This window comes from Ornithodoros turicata, chromosome 2 (genome assembly GCF_037126465.1).
Source record: "Ornithodoros turicata isolate Travis chromosome 2, ASM3712646v1, whole genome shotgun sequence".
Classification (NCBI taxonomy): Eukaryota; Metazoa; Arthropoda; class Arachnida; order Ixodida; family Argasidae; genus Ornithodoros; species Ornithodoros turicata.
The window spans coordinates 4,277,637-4,296,165 of record NC_088202.1 but is presented as its reverse complement, the minus strand read 5'-3'; the positions used below and the strand labels follow the sequence as shown (position 1 = coordinate 4,296,165).

Below are 18,529 nucleotides of genomic sequence, written 5' to 3'. Positions count from 1 at the left end.
AACTTCGTCGCGCTTGTCCGATTCAAATTGAAAGCATACAGGGTAGGGTTGGAACGATATCGATATTCTTATCGATATTATCGATAATGTAAAATATGGATATTTATCGATAACAATATTGATATTCACATTGATACCGATATCGATATGCATGCTGATAGAAATATCAGTAATTCGGCGGCGGCGGCGCGGGGACAGCACATGAAAAAAAGAGTGGGTCAACGAGTTTGTCGAGCGAGTCAAACTTGAAGGCTTTTCCCCTCTCCCTCTTGATTTGGCTTTGAACATGATGCCGATGTTTCCTGTAAACGAAAGAACGAGACATTGGAATGTGTAGAACGAGTTCACCGAGCGCACAACGTACACGACAGTCGAAACCGAGGATTTTCTGTCGCTGGCGTGGCTCCGTATTCGCAAACATCCACTTTTCAAGGAAAAAAGGAGGAGGAGGCAGGCAAGCTGGTGCGGATACGAAGAGGGCGACATCCCTAAACTCGCCTAAATCCCATGCACTATTTGTCCCCCAATCTTTATGTCACGATAATTGAGGACGTATCCTCATTGATCCTTGTAATCCACGTTGTTCGTCACCGTCTTCATCACGTGCCTCAGCGGTAATACGGATGAAATATAATAAAACAAGGGCAACTTTCTCCAATTGTTCAAGTAATGGCGTGACGGCTTTTCAAACATCGATATATCGATATTTGTTTTAAAGATATCGATATATGGACAAAATATCGATGTATATATAAATAATAATTAATCGGTATAAATATCGATTTTATCGATTACATTATTGCGATGTTTATCGATATCGAAAGTTTTGATATTTTTGCGTCCTTACTACAGGGTCGTAGTGGCCTGAACTCATGACGGAACGCTCCTCCTCAACCGCTATGATTGGCGGCGGCACACTCCCACTTCTGCTGCTTCTCCAAACCCGATGACGTCATACGCCGGCTTCATGCGGAAGCTCTGGGAAAGAGAAAATTTGGCCGTCTCCTCCCGTGACTGTGGTTTCTGTGTAGATTAACGGATGTTTCCGCATAATACGTCTCGTAAGAAAGAAACACTGCCCATAGCGGGTATTTGGGGGCCAATATGTACCAAAACCGTCCCCCAACAATTTGTTTTTAGAAGATCGTTCCGAAGTATCTCATTTAAGGCGGCTTTGAGGAACATGTCTTAATCAGGTGCAGGTTTCCCAAAGGACGAACCCAACGGTGATTAGAAATGTGTATTGTAACACCCTCTACGAGGTGTCACGCGTTTAGGATTATGTAGTGCTCTGGCTACCATTGAAATGATGACTCTGTCTTGCATGGAGTATACTGGAACATCTGCTTACCTGCTTACCTGGGCGATGTTATCGTTTATTCATCGAGTACAGCTCACCCCTTTCTCTGCAGTATTTCACAGCATTGCTTCGGCCGCACTCCAGCCAAACCGGAATTCGTGATAATTCGGTTAGCAGGAGATAAAAGTGCTTGGTCACCTCGTATCAATGATAGATTTCTGCACATGCAGACGAAATCCGCATAGTTTCAGCATCACCAGCGTTGCCGACGAACACCAAACAGCTACGTACCTTCCTCGGACTTTGCCCCTTCGGCGTTTCATCCGCCGACTGTGTGACCACGCCAATCCACTTACGTTAGTTCTTCGCATTGATATTATTTTTGACGGGGCTCCATAGTGCGAACAGGTTATCCCCAACCTAAAGGCTGCTTTCACGTCAGCTCCTGTCCTCTCCCACTTTGGTCAACGACTCGTCACCGGAATGCGTGCTTATGCCAGCGGCACCGTGCTCCCACAGCGTCATCCCGATTCTCTCTATAGAGTCTGCTTAGAGTAGAATTACTCCGCAGTTAGAAGCACTCCCTAGAAGTGATGTGGGCAGCAACCAAATTCCGTCCATGCTTGTATGGAAAACCTTTTTACATCGCGACCGATCGCAATGCACATGTTGACTCTGCGCCTTGAAGGATGCTTCCGGACGTCTCAGAGCCGTAGGGCTTATTGCCTAGTTCCAAGTGAAATAAGCGGTGTATGATGTGTGGCGGAGGGTGACGACACTGTAAAAAAAGATAAGAACCTTTGTCTGCTGATGTGGCTTGAGCCAGATTCCAGCCAGATCCGTGCTCAGTCATCACTGTCATTGAGTACGGACATATCGTCATGGCGTTACTGTCATTAAATGGTAGCGTCTCTCCCCCTACGGACGCCTTGATTCCTCTTCTTGTAACAGATACATCGGCCACACAACTGGTTCTGCAGTTGAAGGACGTGGCATAGCGGGTGACAGCTCCGCACCAGTCAGTTGACGACTACGTACTACTCAGTACTCAGTACGACTACGTGCCGCAGGGTATGCATGTCCAGCTGTATTGCTGTGGCGGGCAGCATAGACGACGGCTGACGAGTCGTACAGGATGCGCGTGTTCGTCTTCTCTGAAAGTTCTACACGCATCCATTACATCGGCGATGTAGACAGTCAGGAGGCGACAGGAGTCAGGATGAGTCAGGATGAGGACAGTCAGATTCGAATGCCTTTCATCCGCGATACCTTTTTTGACGATATTTATATGTTCTTACCTTGATATATTGGGGTCTAAGCGGTCGCAAAGGGATTGCTTTTCCATGTACGCTGCATAACTCTCTCGCGACCCCTGACGTTGTACGGAAAGTCTGCGTGCAGTATGCGCGTTACGGGTCGTTGACATGCGCAATAAGTCCCGAAAGCGACTTTGAAAGATGGTCCAGTTTTCAGACTCTCATTCGTGGTTGTCCTGTCTTCGAGCTCAATATCTGGGTTTCCTGCTCTCGAGAATACTGGGAGATCCCGTTGACATGCGATAGGTATGGTGGGGCTTCGATGCGTAACGAACGGTCGTGGTGAGATGGAGTTTACGTGGATCGATTCCCCTCCGATCCAATCCGATCACGTCAATCCCCCTCCCCAACAACAACAACAACTTTATTTTCGGCCTTGGAGAGTGGGGAGTTTCATCGCAACAGGCGATACTCTACCCCAGTGCTTGGTGGAATGGGGGGAATAAATCCCCCCTCCCCACTCGTGGTATTGGCTGCGCCTTCTTGCATCCTGAGATGTTGCCTGCCGGAACCTAAGCTCCGCAGTGATACTGGCGATGAGCTACCAAATGTTACGGAATAGATGACAAACAGGTACGAGGGACCAGAGCACACCTCTATCAAACTGATGACATGAGAAACTGATGAGTTCGAGGAACACGTTTTAATCGGAGGAATGTTCGCCATAGGATGATTCCGCGAGGAATGTGGGTGAATATGAAGGTGACGAATACGGCAATAGTGACGATAATGGTGAATACGAAGCTATTTCGTCCAAACGATACGTTTTTGCAGTTATGACCAAGTACCTGATATACGTACGTATATGTTAAATGCTTTCTGAGTACTTGATACTCTACTCTAAATACCTTGGTTTGTGAGTGTTCGTCATAGTCATGTCTTTATTTGGTTAGTATTTTCATTTCGATTTAAATTGCATTCGAAATGTCTTGTACGTGCCTGTAGACCTACGCATCCAACATCTAAGTCATATGACATTTTCTGTGTTGCAGTGCTATGCATCTCCATCAACCTACTACGGCTACCAGAACAATTTCTATTCTGATGCAGTCTGCTTCATTAACAAGGTGTACGGTGTCGAAAACAAACGTGTACTTATGGACTACGCGTACTTGAGAAGGGGTCATATGTGAGTATTAGACCAATTTAAGGCGGTAATCCTGTATTTTTGACAGCTTCATCTTCTGACGTTGAGCATAAAATCGTGCACACCACATGCTCACGAAATTCCTAAATAGGAATAGACCTGATCCTTACAAAGCGCAATTATTGCTCATATCAAAGTATTCCCAGACAGCCATAGACATCTAACGGAGAGAGGCTAGAAGGAAAGGCGGGGCGAGGATCGGAGGAAAGCAAAGAACTTGAACGGGGCTCTTCCGTCTCTGAATGTAGGCACTCGGAGGAAGCCATATTGAATCGGCCGAGGGAACGCCACGTATTTTTAGCCCGTGAAAGCAGGCGCAATTCCGAAAACTGTTGGCAACACTCGCTTCGCTGCTTCCGTTGGCTATGGATTTTGTCAGTGTCCGCCCCTGTCCAGGCTTGTAGCCAAGGCTGGTCGTGCTGGTCGAGGCAGCGGGGTAGCGGGGGAAACGTCGTCCCCATGCAGCGCCCGAGTAGTGTCCGTGTTTCTTCGTGTCTGTCTTTTTTTTTTTTCATTCAAATATTAGCGTTTCATGGATTAGGGCTATGTGTTACTGTTCCAAAAACTTTTTTTGCATTATGTTTGGCGTATGCTTACTGGATTCTGTTTTGCATGCGCCGTGGAAACATCAGCTGCTTCAATATGGCGCTCCTCTCGCCCATACGTTCCGGTTTCGGAGGTTTCATTCTAGCATACCCTTTAAGATTTCTATGCAGACAGCACTTTCGGTGTCGGCATATGCCGGAACATAAGCCGGCACACGAGTGTTCGTGCACGTACTGAACGTAACCTTCCCGAGATGTTTCTCAATCTCATCATCCAACACAAGGGGAAAAAATTGGAAGCCATTCGTCCATAACCAAACTTGCGTAAAGAATGAAAGAAAAGAGGGAAAATGTTCAGGTTGATATACAGCTCATCATGGGGGTAAGGTATGCTCCCACGACAAAGCCGTGAACCATACATGAATCAGCAATTACATTTCGTTTGACAGAGAATAATTCGCCGACAGAAAGTAATCATATTTAGATGCTTCTGGGCATAGTCTTTACTGCTGATGAGCGATGTACGTTCATGCTACTGCAGTATAGCTGTATTCCATCATATGTAATGATAATATGCATATTTGTGGTATATCGATCGACACCTGTTCACCCAGAATACACGCTTAAATTCAATTTAGTATGAACCTAATGCACGGCCAGATAGACAGCAAAGCAGGTTATGGGTTCGGGCACATGGAAACATTGCTTAGCGTTTTGTTGATTTCAAAGAAGAGAGCGAAAAAGAGCAAAAGTGTAAGGAGAGCTCAGAAGTCTCCCACATGATTATTGTTGTACCTACAGACGTCCACTTTACTTTGTGTTACTTTAGAGCTGGAGTTATAACATTTATACATGGACCACGTCAAAGTAGTTAATTAAATAAAAAAATTCAGTACTGCCTTGTTTGTTTTTGTGGACGACAGTTTCCGTATCAAGGTACACGTGTGCAAATATATTCCTGACACGCTAAAGGTTACTTCCAGATAGCACGTTAGGAGAATGAGGAACCTAAAATCGAGAATGAAATATTAGTTCACCGAAACTCTGTATGCTGGACATGCATGCGGAGCAGTGTGGAACAGTTGAGCATTACGTATCCGCCTACCACGTCATGCCGTGTACACTTCTAGCACAAATGTTAGCGAAAAACGGGAACATATTCATTTTTCTATGATACCATAACCGCAAGTGGGACATGTTCAGAGGTTTGGACGAATGCGCTGGTAACGACTCATCGCGGTAGTTTCAGTGTTTTTGGAAAGGAGTTCCCTCATTGGGCATTTCTTTGGTACACTTCTGTGATGTAATACGGTGGCGTCGTGTTTGACTTCACGCTAAGTTACCTAGCTCTTACAAGCACCATCACTCGTCAACTGAACTCTGCCAGTTCCATAGTGTATAGCCTCCAGTTTCAATTGGGAAACATCGCTCCTAACCAGATACAGACTTCCTTCCAATATACTTATACTTCGTCATATCTCTCCTTTTGTGCAGCGTCAAGCGATACCAGCAGTTGGGTACACTGAGCTCAGACCCTGGATACAACGTCAGCAATATTAACAACTTTCCATGTGAGTAAAGACAATGAAAATATCATTTCATACATGGGATTTCATGTGTGAGGCCCTGCACGCAAATATCGCGGATGATTTTACGGTGCTGCACATCGTGTGCTTCCGGACGGTCACCTGAACCTTGTTGCAATTAGGGATCAATCATATGGGAACAGATGTATGCGGTTCGTGACATGAAAAGAAAAAAAAAAACTCTGAAGGTGTAAAATCAATTACGGTTATTGTGGCATCACGGTCGTCGTTGATCCCCGATGCCAGAAGAGCCTCTGGTTTTTAATAGCGACTATTGCCTTCAAAATGGTAGTTCCTATTGACAGCAATAGGTAGCCCTATCACTCGACTGCGCGACAAATACTACTCCTTTGAAATACGAGTATGTCTAAACTAGTTTGCGCGCTATACACAACTTCACGAATACTGTTGAGAATTACATGTAGAGTGTTTGAAGGGATAATTGATTCTTCAAGCATCAATTAGCAGAATTGTGTCGCTATAGGTAGTGCATTGTGCTGCCGAGTCACGGCTTCACTTTGCACTGGCTTGAGTGTTACGGTTTTTTGCTACGGCTGGTACAATCGTCGCTTTCACAAATCTTTGCAAAGCAGATGGACCACCACGTCAACTTAACAGATATTTTCATGATGCATCGTTCAATTTAGTCTGAACAAATCAAATATTGCGGATTCTTGTAGAAAAAATTTAAGCAATAGTTGTGCACATGTTAGGTGAATAGACGACTTCGGAAAATCCCAGTGCTCTTTGCGCACGCATTGCATCCTCCGCGCTTGCTGAGTGGTTGAACACAGAATAATCCTTCACGTTTCGGTTTCGCTGACTTTGACACGTTGTGGACAATGGACCGGTAGGGGAGAAATCGAAGCAGCTAGGAGGCCACCTGTTTCTTTCGTATTAGTGAACTCCCCATTCAAAGCGGAACTTCTGCGTCCGTTTGTTTGAATTTTTACTCACCCGTATGCCTTAAGTGCAGCATATCTGGAAAGCATGCCACGCGAACAATGGAATGATTTCGTACGACCTCAAGTGACGTGAAGTGAATAAAAAAAAAGAAATAAACGTGTATTTGCGATAACTGCTGCTGTGCTTAAATTCTACGATCATATTAGTGTAACCGAATGACATTATTCAAATAATACATTGTAGTGTAAAATGTTGTAATAGTGTAAATGTTGTGTGGTTTACAAAAGGGTTGCTTTTCAAAAAGTCTGGGTCTCTAGATCGACCTTCTGTGTTCAGAAAGTTTGTTTCCGCGGTTAAGAACTTGTAAAGTTGAGTTTAGGATGTCCGTCATAAACATCTCCTTTCTACCATGCAACTGCAGACCCAGGTGAAAGCTCTCCCTTACGGGCCCTGTACTTCAAGTGCGGCAGTTGCGTCATTTGGAATCCCATCGCACCAGGCCGTGAGTACTCGACGTGTTATTTCTAATGTGTGTTTCTGAGTAGGGCCATACACTTTTAAACAATAGAGATATCTTATCTGATGGGGCAGATGTCGTCAGAGCTGGGAACATGCTGGGTGACACGACAGTTCTGGTCCGATGAAGATCCTTGGTCCTATATCCCACGTAGCAATCACGTCATAGGAAAACGCCCACCACTTGCAGATGAAGCTGAGCTAAATCTTCCTTAATCGGACGAACTGAATACAAACTAGTTTAGTAAGGAATAGCAAGCCGTCCTTTCTGGCTGACTTTTCCTGTGAAAATAAATAGACCGCACCCCGCACCCCAGTGAAGCGCTTAAGGGTTGTTCCCGATACTCATGGGTACTTCCGTGACGGATTGCCTCCAACCCCTCCCCCCATCTCTAGTGCAAGAACACTCGACTTCGCTCTTACAGTTATGGTCGTCAACTGTATCAAACAAACAAGGACCGGCAAAAGGGAGGGACAGGCGCAATATAGTTTACAAAAGGGAAATATTCCTCCCACAAGAGCTCCACATCGGCGAAAGCCTCGGGCTCGTTACAATTGTAGTTGTCCATAACGTTCAGAAAACATATCTGCTGGAGCGCGGGAAGGGAATCCGTCGACAGTTTCAGGAAAAGTCATTCCACCATCGTATATATACTATCCTTGTCCTTTTGTTCTCACCCACCCCCACTCCCCTCCTCATTTTCTTCTTTTGCTAATGAGGACAAGGTCGCATGGGAGACTCTTCCATAGGGGTGTCGTTTTCAGAAACTACGGATTCAAAAAACTAGCCGTTAAAAATGATGAAGGTAAATTTTAATAGTATGGTCTTGGCGAAGAGAAATAAAACTAGGTGGTAGTAGGTAATTTCACGATCCTACCAATCAAGATAAATACATCGGTGAAGCTTTCAACGGACCTGCGTTGTGCGTCCGTCTAGTGTGGTCCATCTGAGTTCTTTCTTTTTTTTTTTTTTTTGCACAGCGTCACCCTTTATTTCATGATGTTACATATGTGGTACATACCGGTTCCATCCCTAAAATCTAAATGTAAGTGGAAGAGCCTAAGTTCGCGAACTGTGTCATATTCCTAAGATCGTCTAACGACACTGTGCTAAGGTGCAGCCATTTCTTGTGCCATTTGTGAAGCCAGGAATTCAAAGAAGACGAAGAAGTAGTACGTACGTGAGGCAGAATAATTGATATTTGACGTGAAAAACCTGTGTCTAGAGGGGTTATACATTTTCTGTGTTCTTCTACATGTCTTTTGGAGCATATCAAACTGATTATTTCATTCCCCGCATCACCATCATCAATGGGGTAGAGTATCGCCACTGACGATGAAACTCCCCATCCATCATCTCAAAATGAAGTCGTTGTTGTTGTTACTCTTTTATTTTTGGCATTGTTCCTTCTGTTATTATGTGTCACGTTTCGGCATGTATGATGATACTCTATGCAGTTATGCGAGTAGTTCTTCGATAGAATTCCCCAGTCTTTCGGTGCTTTTTACGTTTTGTGTAGTATTCTTCAAGCGGGTTTGCAGTGAATGGGAACTGGTATTTTGCCGGATCAACCGTCATGGCTGCATTTTGCCCTTCTTCTTTTTTCTTTACTCATTTTTCATTTCCCTTTTTTCCCTATGGAAAACTACAGTGGTCGATCCAATTTCTGACGGCGGGGTGGACCAATACTGGAAAAAACACCTTGCGTTGCTGCTTCTTATCAACAACGCCAAATGTGCACGAGTACACCTTGTTCTGGCTACAGATGTTGAGATGGTACCTAGTGCATGTACTTCACAAAAGTAATCAAACATGTCTGCGAACAGCAGTGTCACAGAACGCTGATTACTTTAGAGGACAAGACAGAAAATTGCATGCACGCGCCACAGACACGAAAATCATTTTGTCCATGACGTAGACCCTCGAAGCTGGGGAACAAAATTGGACGCGCACGTACACATTTTTTTTTGTCGTTCTCGGCGAGGCTCATCAATGCCCATGCACATATAAGACAATTGTTGTTCCTCACGCTGAGTTTGACCTACGTGGTACCCCACACCGTCTTACGCGATGGTTCAAATTAGGCAAGTGTAAAAACGGATGACCCAATAAATGACACGTTACTCTCGTTATATAGTAATGCATCGAGACGCCGGCTATAGGTAAATAGACTCTACCTCAGCAACGGGTCACTACATAGGTAGAAGTCCATACGAAATGCCATCAATCATTTTCGTTTCTTTTCCTTTTCGTCTTTTGGTCTTTTCTTTCATTTTCCTGTTGTAGAAAGAAAGAAAGGAAATTTCTGCGGTGCACGTCGCTGGCAAACGTCCACCAACACGGCCCTTCCTATAGAGAACCTACATTTCGGCTTGCTTTACAATTCCAGGAGATTGGCTTAACTTCAGGAAACACACTAGAGGCGGCAACTCAACAAAAGAGCGTACATAGTGGCCTCCACTGTATTACATTTCTCGATAAAATACTCATCTGGAACAACGCATAATGTACTCATAGGCGGTGAGAATTAACATATGTCTGCACAAATGCATGCATGCATCAATATATTTAACAGCAGCGTACCGTGCACTAAGGTCACTGGGACTGTCAAATATGAACATTCCCCCTTTAACAGCAGCGTACCGTGCACTAAGGTCACTGGGACTGTCAAATATGAACATTCCCCCTTGCCCCTGTTCGTGTTCTTCGACAGACGAACAATATTCAGTAGAACCTAGGTAAAAGATGCAAGCCAGCTGGCCTAAATTAGGTGTGTGCCACATTAGTCTGAGGTGCAGATAGTCTGGCCGTACAGAGATTGAACAGTGCAAGTCCTCGATCAGGGTAATACCGCCGACAATATGCATTCTGACATATGAGCATTGCAACTCATTCTCTCCTGCTTAGTTTCGTTCACTCATAGGTTCGGGATTTTTACCGTGTTGATGCTCGTCAATCTACAAATAGATTGAATCGATTGAAATATTTTTTCTGTTCTATTCCTTCCAGCGGGTACTTGCTACCTTGATGTGGTGGATCCCGAGAATGTGGACCCGTGTTGCCTGGAGATGTACGACTATCTCTGTGGCCCAATCAAGGCCATCGGCTACGATAGGTACAGGTGTTCTGAAGTCTACAGCGGAGTGTAGTAGAAGCTACAAAGCTGCTGAAGAATCATTTTCTCAGAAATAAAATGGATGGTATGCGAAAACCTCATATACTGCAGATCTAATCGAAACCCAGTTCATACGTTAAAGAGATCATGAAAGGATATTTGACAAGCCTGCGATCATAATGATGATGATGATGATTGTTTTTTTATGGCGCACAAGCGACGAAGGTCATAACTTTACTGAAGTATTCACCCTGTCAAATATGAAGTTGAAAATTATTCAAACAACGAAAATATTCGATATTAACCACGCTCGTGAACGGCGACTGCTACGACCCGCCAACGAGGCGAACTGGCCGTGACATCATACACAGGGAATGTTGCCGATACGCGGACGGTCTTTTGCGAGCAAATTGCAAAATTTGCAAGCCAGCTTGCAAACTTCGCCATGCAATATGTTTTAATTTGACCAGGAGCTAAGAGAGCATCTAATCATTGACACAGAATCCTATCGGATTTGTTATGTGTATGATACGCGCCTTATCGTATCATGTTGTTTACCTTGACGGTATCAAGGTGGAGGTATGGGGGCGTGTACCGCTTCCGTCAGAGTGCTATTTAAGTGTTATCGACGGAGAATAAAGTTTCTTTTCCCCGGCTCGCAACCGGCCTCGAGGTACGCTCTTGCTGTGTCGAGCCGTCCTGACGGGACGACACATAACATGGTTCAGAACCAGCTGGAAAGACTTAGTCACGCCCAAAGTCCACGGAAACTACGCGACTCCAGCATGGCCAACGCAGAAGTATCTGCAACAACGTCAGCAGCGCTGACAACCTCTTTCCGGATGGACCCACAGGAGCCCTTCAACTTTTCGTCGCCGAATGAGTGGACAGTCTGGAGGAGACGTTTCCAACGCTTCCACACGGTTTCGGCCCTCAGTCGGCAATCGGAACTACAGCAGGTGGACGCATTAGTCTACATCATGGGGCGACAAGCTGAAGACGTCTTTCAGACATTTGAGCTCACGTCGGAACAAGCTTCGAACTTCGATCATGTGCTAGAAAAGTATTTTCTCCCTCGGAGGCATGTCATATATGAACGTGCCGTGTTCAACAGCAAAGTGCAACCAGAAGCAGAATCAGTTGATGATTTTGAGGATTTGAGGATTTTGCGGATGACTGGCGGAGACATGTGAGTACGGTGGCCTGAACGAAGAGCTGGTACGTGACCGTTTTGTGGTTGAACTTCGAGATAAACGACTTTCGGAGAAGCTGCAGTTAGATTCGACGCATGGGAAAAAGCTTTGACAACGGCAAGCCAATACGAGAGCGTAAAGCTTCAACAAGCAGAAATGCACCCAGTCGCCGATGATGCTGAGCTTTCTCGTATCGCTATCAAGCGCGACAAGACTCTTGCCAAGACTTCAAGGGCGCCGGAAGCACACATTCAACAGCCTTCTTCAGCCAATGGCCGTAAGTTGAACTCCAGCAAGCAACGAACGTGCGCATGGTGTGGACGCACTTCTCACCCTAGAACCTACAGCCCAGCAAAGAACTCGACGTGTAATAAGTGTCACAAACGAGGTCACTTTGCTGCTGTTTGTCGTTCAGGAAGACCATCAGTCGCAGTGCAGGGGTTCCTCGGAATCGCATCATCATCTACACCATCATCGAAATGGGACCGTAACATTTCTGTTAACGGGGTTCCCGTACCATTTCGGATAGATACGGGAGCAGATGAATCCGTCATATCAGAAACATGTCTCAAGAGACACTTTTCAGAACTAACTTTGCGCCCGCCTCATCGCACTCTATGTGGGCCCGATGGAAAGCAACTGGAAGTAGTCGGGGTGACAACACTGAACATTGTCTGTCAGGATAGGGCGTCCGAGCAGAACGTCTTCGTCATCCGGAATCGGAAGAAAAACCTGCTAGGCAAGCCGGCAATTGAAAAGCTACGTTTACTTGGGCAGCTGGGCAGCGTCGAAGCGAACCCAAGGGATCCGAAAGGAGACTACCCACATCTATTCCGGACTTGGAATACTGCATGGCGATTATCATATCCGTCTGAAACCGGAAGCCATACCTTTTGCGGTAACGTCGCCAAGAAGGGTTCCGCTGCCTTTATATGACTCAACACGCCAGGAGTTGAAAGACATGGAACGTCTAGGGGTAATATCAAGAGTCCAAGAGCCGACCGAATGGTGCGCGCCAATGGTCATACTACCTAAGAAAAACGACAAAGAGCGTGTTTGCGTCGACCTCACGGAACTGAACCGCTTTGTTTTAAGAGAATGGCACCCCATTCCTTCCCCATTCCTGGGACGATTGTCGGGGGCAACGGTGTTTTCAAGGCTTGATGCCAATGCCGGATTCTGGCAAGTTCCGCTAAGCCACAACAGTCGCCTACTCACGACCTTCATAACCCCTTTGGCCGGTTCTGCTTCAATAGACTCCTGTTTGGAATTTCATCAGCGCCCGAACATTTCCAGAGGCGTATGTCGGAAATCCTTGAGGGACTCCCGGAAGTAATATGTCACATGGATGATGTGCTCGTCTTCGGTTCAACGCAGCCAGGCCACGACGCAAGTCTCCATGAAGTACTGAACCGTCTAACACGGACAGGGATGACTCTAAGTCCCGAAAAGTGCATCTTCGGAGTGGACACGATCGACTTTCTGGGAAACACGATTAGCAAGGATGGCGTATGTCCAAACGGAAGAGCTCTGGCAGCCATCAAGAACATCGCCGCCCCAACCTCGAAAACCGAGCTGAGACGACTCTTGGGCTTGGCCACATACTTGGGTCGTTTTGTTCCACGCATGGCGGACCTTCTAGCACCGCTCACTTTGATGCTAAGCAGTAAACAAGAGTTTGTATAGCAAAAACCACAGCAAGAAGCCTTTTCACGATGGAAGAGTATCCTGTCTTCGGCTCCGGTGCTGGGAGTTTATGACGTTAACAGAGAAACAGTGGTCTCTGCGGACGCATCCTCGTATGGCCTGGGAGCCGTCCTCCTCCAAAACAAGACGACGGGTCGCCAGTGGCGATCGCCTACGCTTCGAGAACCCTCTCATAAACAGAGCGCCGCTACGCACAAATTGAAAAAGAAGGCTTGGCCCTCGCCTGGGCATGTGAGAAATTCCAAGAATACCTCATAGGGAAAGAGTTTCGCCTTGAAACCGACCACAAACCCCTCGTCGGGATCCTAAGTACGAAGTTCTTGGATGAGCTCACGCTACGGCTTCAACGGATCAGGATGAGCCTGATGAGATACTCGTACACTGTCGCATACGTCCCTAGCAAGGAGCAGGTCGCTGCAGATGCGCTTTCCCGCAATCCACTCCGATATGCAGGCCCTTCGACACTGGAGCAAGAACTTCACGGCTACGTCAATCTGCTCGAGAAAACCCTCCCGACGTCAACGAGTCTGAAGGCCATCGCCACGGAGCAAACAAAGGACAGAACTTGCCAGACGCTGGTTAGGTTCAGCACTCAAGGATGGCCATCTCGGCGTGACCTAAATCCGGAACTAAAAGACTTCTGGGAATATAGGGACGCCATCGCCTTCGAGAACTCCTTGCTGATGTATAAAGGTAGAATTGTCGTACCCCTATCATATCAGAAGTACATCTTACAACAGATCCACTTGGGGCATCAAGGCATCGTAAAATGTAAAGCGAGGGCGAGGGACAGTGTCTGGTGGCCCGGCATAGGACATGATATCGGTACTTTGTTGCCCTGTCAGCAGTTGCCCTGCGTGTAAGGAGCACGCACTGAATAGGAAGGAACCGTGTTTGACGACGAAATTCCCCCGAAGACCGTGGCAGACGGTCGCTATGGATCTTTTCTTCATCAAGGGCCGTTGGTGGTTGGCTGTGACCGACTATTACTCACGATTTCCTGAAATCGCCCCGTTAAGAAGCACCTCATCGGAAACAGTGATCGAACACTGTAAGTCCATCTTCGCTCGCCATGGTATTCCTGACGAGGTAATCTCTGACGACGGACCCCAGTTTTCTGATGCGCAGTCATCAGCATTTAAGAACTTTGCCGCCACATACAAATTTCGTCACACTACATCGAGTCCGCGTTACCCCCAGAGTAACGGCCTCGCGGAGGCGGCAGTGAAAATCTTCAAGAATTCCTTGAAGGAAACAGATGATCCCTATGAGTCGCTCTTAGCATACCGGACATCTCCCCTGGCCAACGGTTACAGCCCTTCGGAACTTCTGATGGGCCGCAAGTTGCGCACTACTATCCCAATCTCCCCTGAAGTACTTTTGCCCAAGACGCCGAACTACGATGACCTGAGGAAGCGGTAGAAGCTGTTCAAGTTCAAACAAGCCACCTGGTACAACACCCGACATGGTGTGCGACATCTACCACGAGTCGAAGTTGGAGATAGGGCATGGATAATAGACCTTAAACGCCAAGGAGTCGTCAAAAGTAAAGCTACAACTCCTAGATCGTTCTGGGTAGCTACGAGGGGCAAAGAAGTACGTCGAACGCGGACCGATCTTGTACCGTATAAGAAAGGCACCTCTAACAGTGACGATGCCCTCTCCGTGACAAGTGATACTTCAGTTTCTCGCCAAGGAACCCCGAGTTCAGCCATGGGATTGCCTGATTCAACGAAGCATGCACAGGGACAGCAAGTGAAGCAAGCGACCGTGCCAGTCACTGAGAACCTTGATGTCATGTGTTCAAATGACTCCCACAGGCACACGAAGAGCGGACGATGTATTAAGCCGCCTGATAGATTTGGGTTCTGATTGTATTTCACATCTACAAAGTAGAGATGTTTTTCGATTTGTTTAATAGTACATGGTGAATGTAAACAGTGTCAGCGTTTCCACTTAGCTTTGGAGGGAAAGGGGGATGTATGATACGCGCCTTATCGTATCATTTTGTTTACCTTGATGGTATCAAGGTGGAGGTATGGGGGCGTGTACCGGTTCCGTCAGAGTGCTATTTAAGTGTTACCGACGGAGAATAAAGTTTCTTTTCCCCGGCTCGAAACCGGCCTCACGGTACGCTCTTGTTACGTCGAGCCGTCCTGACGGGACGACACATAACATAATGTAGCCGTTGATTGTCAGCATGGCCAGGCCCCCATAGCTCCCCCTCTTCGCGGCTCTAAAAAAATGTTTGCACGTCATAAACACGTGGTATTACACCGTCAGGCATCATAGTTGATACCCATTGGCCGAAGGACATTGCGCGCTCCGCTATTGGTTGGCAAAGTTTCAAAAGATCATTCTTTCGCGGGCTCCCTGTCTGGCGGGCAGTTACGAGAAGAGAAGGGAGAGAAGTGGCAGCGGACAGCGGCGTCTCGCGTCTCCACAGTTACCACCGTGTGACGGCATTGTTCGAAGAGAAGTCCCAGATTTGTTTGTGTGTCAGAGTGACTCAGCGCGTGTTGTGATGTTTCCCGACACAAGTATCCTACGTACGAACAGTCTCTCGAGTTCAGAACTGGAATGCAATGGTGAGCTGACGCCTGAGGAACACTTGTGAGCGCCGTCGCATTTTCAAATGCAGTCACAACGGAGACAGGATTCGGGGTCCGTGCGACAAGCATTGCTCGCTTCGTTGAAACCTTCGCACTGCAACCAACGAAAGGAGATGCTCACCGTGAAATCGCATGCACTCGTGTGAGCGTCGCTCACTTCTGGGAGTAGAGTGTGTGTGTGTTTTTCGAGTTCGAACTTGGTCAACGAACGCAACGATTTTGACCAGACTCTGTACGCTCGGTGAATATTTGTGTCAGACTATTGAATCAGTACGATGTTTCAAATAAATGTGTATTGTGTCAAAAATTTGCCTAGTTGTTCTGGAATACGGTATAACGAGCGTCGGGCATGAAAACCAGTAAAAGTAAAAGCCGATGGTAGCCAGCGGTAGCCAGTACCGGGCCGAAAAGCGAGCCAAACTGAGAGACTCCGGATTGGGCGAATGGTAGGCATCATAGTTCATTTTCATTGGTTGCATGTCCAGTGTTGCCTGAATTACCCCAAACTATGGGCTCTATGGGGAGCTGTGGGAGCCTGGCATGGCTACCGGAGCACGTTTGCGCTTCCTCGTCAGAAAATGTCTGTGTCGGTGGCCTTTTGGGAGCTGCTGGGTACGGAACGATTCCTAGACGCTGTGTGCGTCGCATAATCTATTCCTCCATCGCTGACAATTTCCATATTGCCATATTTCTACTGATTTCGACGACAGGTATACTACGTCGTTGTTGTCCAAACCTAAAGGATGAACCAACGTGGTCTCGTGGTGTGTGCTCCAGGCCGTCCACAGTTGGCTGGGAGGACTGGACGTTGATGACGTAAGCCCGCTTCGAAGGGATGTATCCGGCGGTCACGCCCTGCTATTTTAACTGCACCTCCAGTGCACTGAATACGGTTTAGAGCGTATGGGCGTATATAGTTAGGAATCATTGGAACCCTTTCCGGTAAAGTACACGGAATTTGCGAAAATCGTGTCATGGTCCCTTTAATACAACGTATACGGATGTTAAAGGGGTGAAGAAACAATATAAGACACGTGTTTTAGTGGAAATTGCACATTTCGTCTTTACTTTGGCTACCCGCCTCTGGCTACCCTCCAACGGACCGCCGACATACTACCCCCCGCAATGCTGAGCAAAGTTGACGCAGCGCTCGCTTTCCGCATGCTAGCACATATCTCTCGTCAAGACACCGCATTAGTTCATCGAATGCGCCTCGACGTGACCTTCACAGCACAGTGGCGGTACCGCTTGAGACAAGTTAACTCTCCCCACTACAGTCACTGCGGTGCTGTTGAAGATCTCGTGCACATTCTTCTCCATTGCCCACACTACCACCCTTCCCGCTCTGTACTCTCCGCCTCCCTCAACGAGCTAGACTCCCGTCCCCTCTCCCTCACCAAATTGCTTGGCCCCTGGCCGCATCCAGCTCACCAACGCTCTGTCCTCAAGGCTCTCTTCGCCTTTTTGGACGCCACAGGACTTCGATCCTCACTGCAACGGGACCCATTTCTTCATTCCCTACTTCACCTCCAACTATGGGGTAGAGTATCTCCCCCGGCGATGAAACTCCCCACCCATCATCCTGAAATAAAGTTTTGTTTGTTTTACTTCTTTTTTTCTTTTTTTGCCCGTGTTTGTCCCGGATCTTCCAGGACTACGTGCACAACGTTTTCAAAAAAGAAAAAGAAGAAGAAGAGAAAACAGAGAGGGATAATCCCGAAATCCTGTTCTCTGTGCATTAAGTTGATGGGTGAGGTGATCCACTCGTGTGATCCCTGTTCATCTTATGTTTAATTTAATTTAATTTTAATTAATTATTTACAAAATTATTTAATTTTTATTACGCATACCACCAGCACGGAAGCTTAGAATTTCTTGGAGAATGAAGTCAGCAGGAGACTCCAGGAGACTACCTGTTTTAGCTATGCTACATGGAGTTCTTCCATGCCACGGCGACCTCAGCCACGTCATCCTGGCTTGTGGGCAATACCACCACGAGCGTGCCCTTATGGAACTCTCTATGCAACGCATTGACAAGCGGCCGTTCAACCTAGCGAAGATCCTCGGTCCGTGGTCGAACGCTGCTCACCAGACGCAGGGCCTTCGTCTTCTGGCGGAGTACTTGTGCTCCACCGGTCTGGCGACGGCTCTTTGAAAGCCTCATCATCATCCCTTCATCCTCCCCCAATGCGAAATAGGGCAGTGTACCGCCTCAGCGGCGGTGAATCGCCCACCCCATCATCATCCAATGTATGTGTGTGTGTGTGTGTGTTCCATGCCGATTAGACTTTCCACGTCTAGATCCTATGGAAAGGCACAATCGGTTTTGAATAATTTGGAATCAATCTCTTGTGTTTTGAAAGGCAAACCGCATTGTTGCACTGTTGCGTTTCTAGAAAGTTGTGAAAATAAACTTTTCTGTTTTGAAAAATAAAGTTATTGCTGCATTGTTCCATGTGTTGGAGAAAATGAATATCTCATGGTGGGTTGTCTATATTGAAGTAATCAATTGACCCGGAAATGCTTACTAAAAAAAGCAATGCTTCCTTCGTATGATAGGTCGATTTGTTTAAAAAAAGATTTGT

General features: G+C 46.7%; 2 protein-coding genes across 2 annotated transcripts; both read left to right on the top strand.

Moving 5' to 3' along the window:
* Window positions 1-11,781: 11,781 nt before the first annotated feature.
* LOC135384254 (uncharacterized) lies at window positions 11,782-14,195 on the top strand. The gene is made up of 3 exons (XM_064613464.1): window positions 11,782-11,902; window positions 13,055-13,291; window positions 13,513-14,195. The coding sequence occupies exons 1-3, from the start codon at window positions 11,782-11,784 to the stop codon at window positions 14,193-14,195; spliced, it is 1,041 nt and encodes a 346-aa protein (XP_064469534.1).
* Window positions 14,196-14,268: 73 nt separating this feature from the next.
* Window positions 14,269-14,754, top strand: LOC135384253 (uncharacterized protein K02A2.6-like). The gene has a single exon (XM_064613463.1). The coding sequence runs from the start codon at window positions 14,269-14,271 to the stop codon at window positions 14,752-14,754; it is 486 nt and encodes a 161-aa protein (XP_064469533.1).
* Window positions 14,755-18,529: the final 3,775 nt, after the last annotated feature.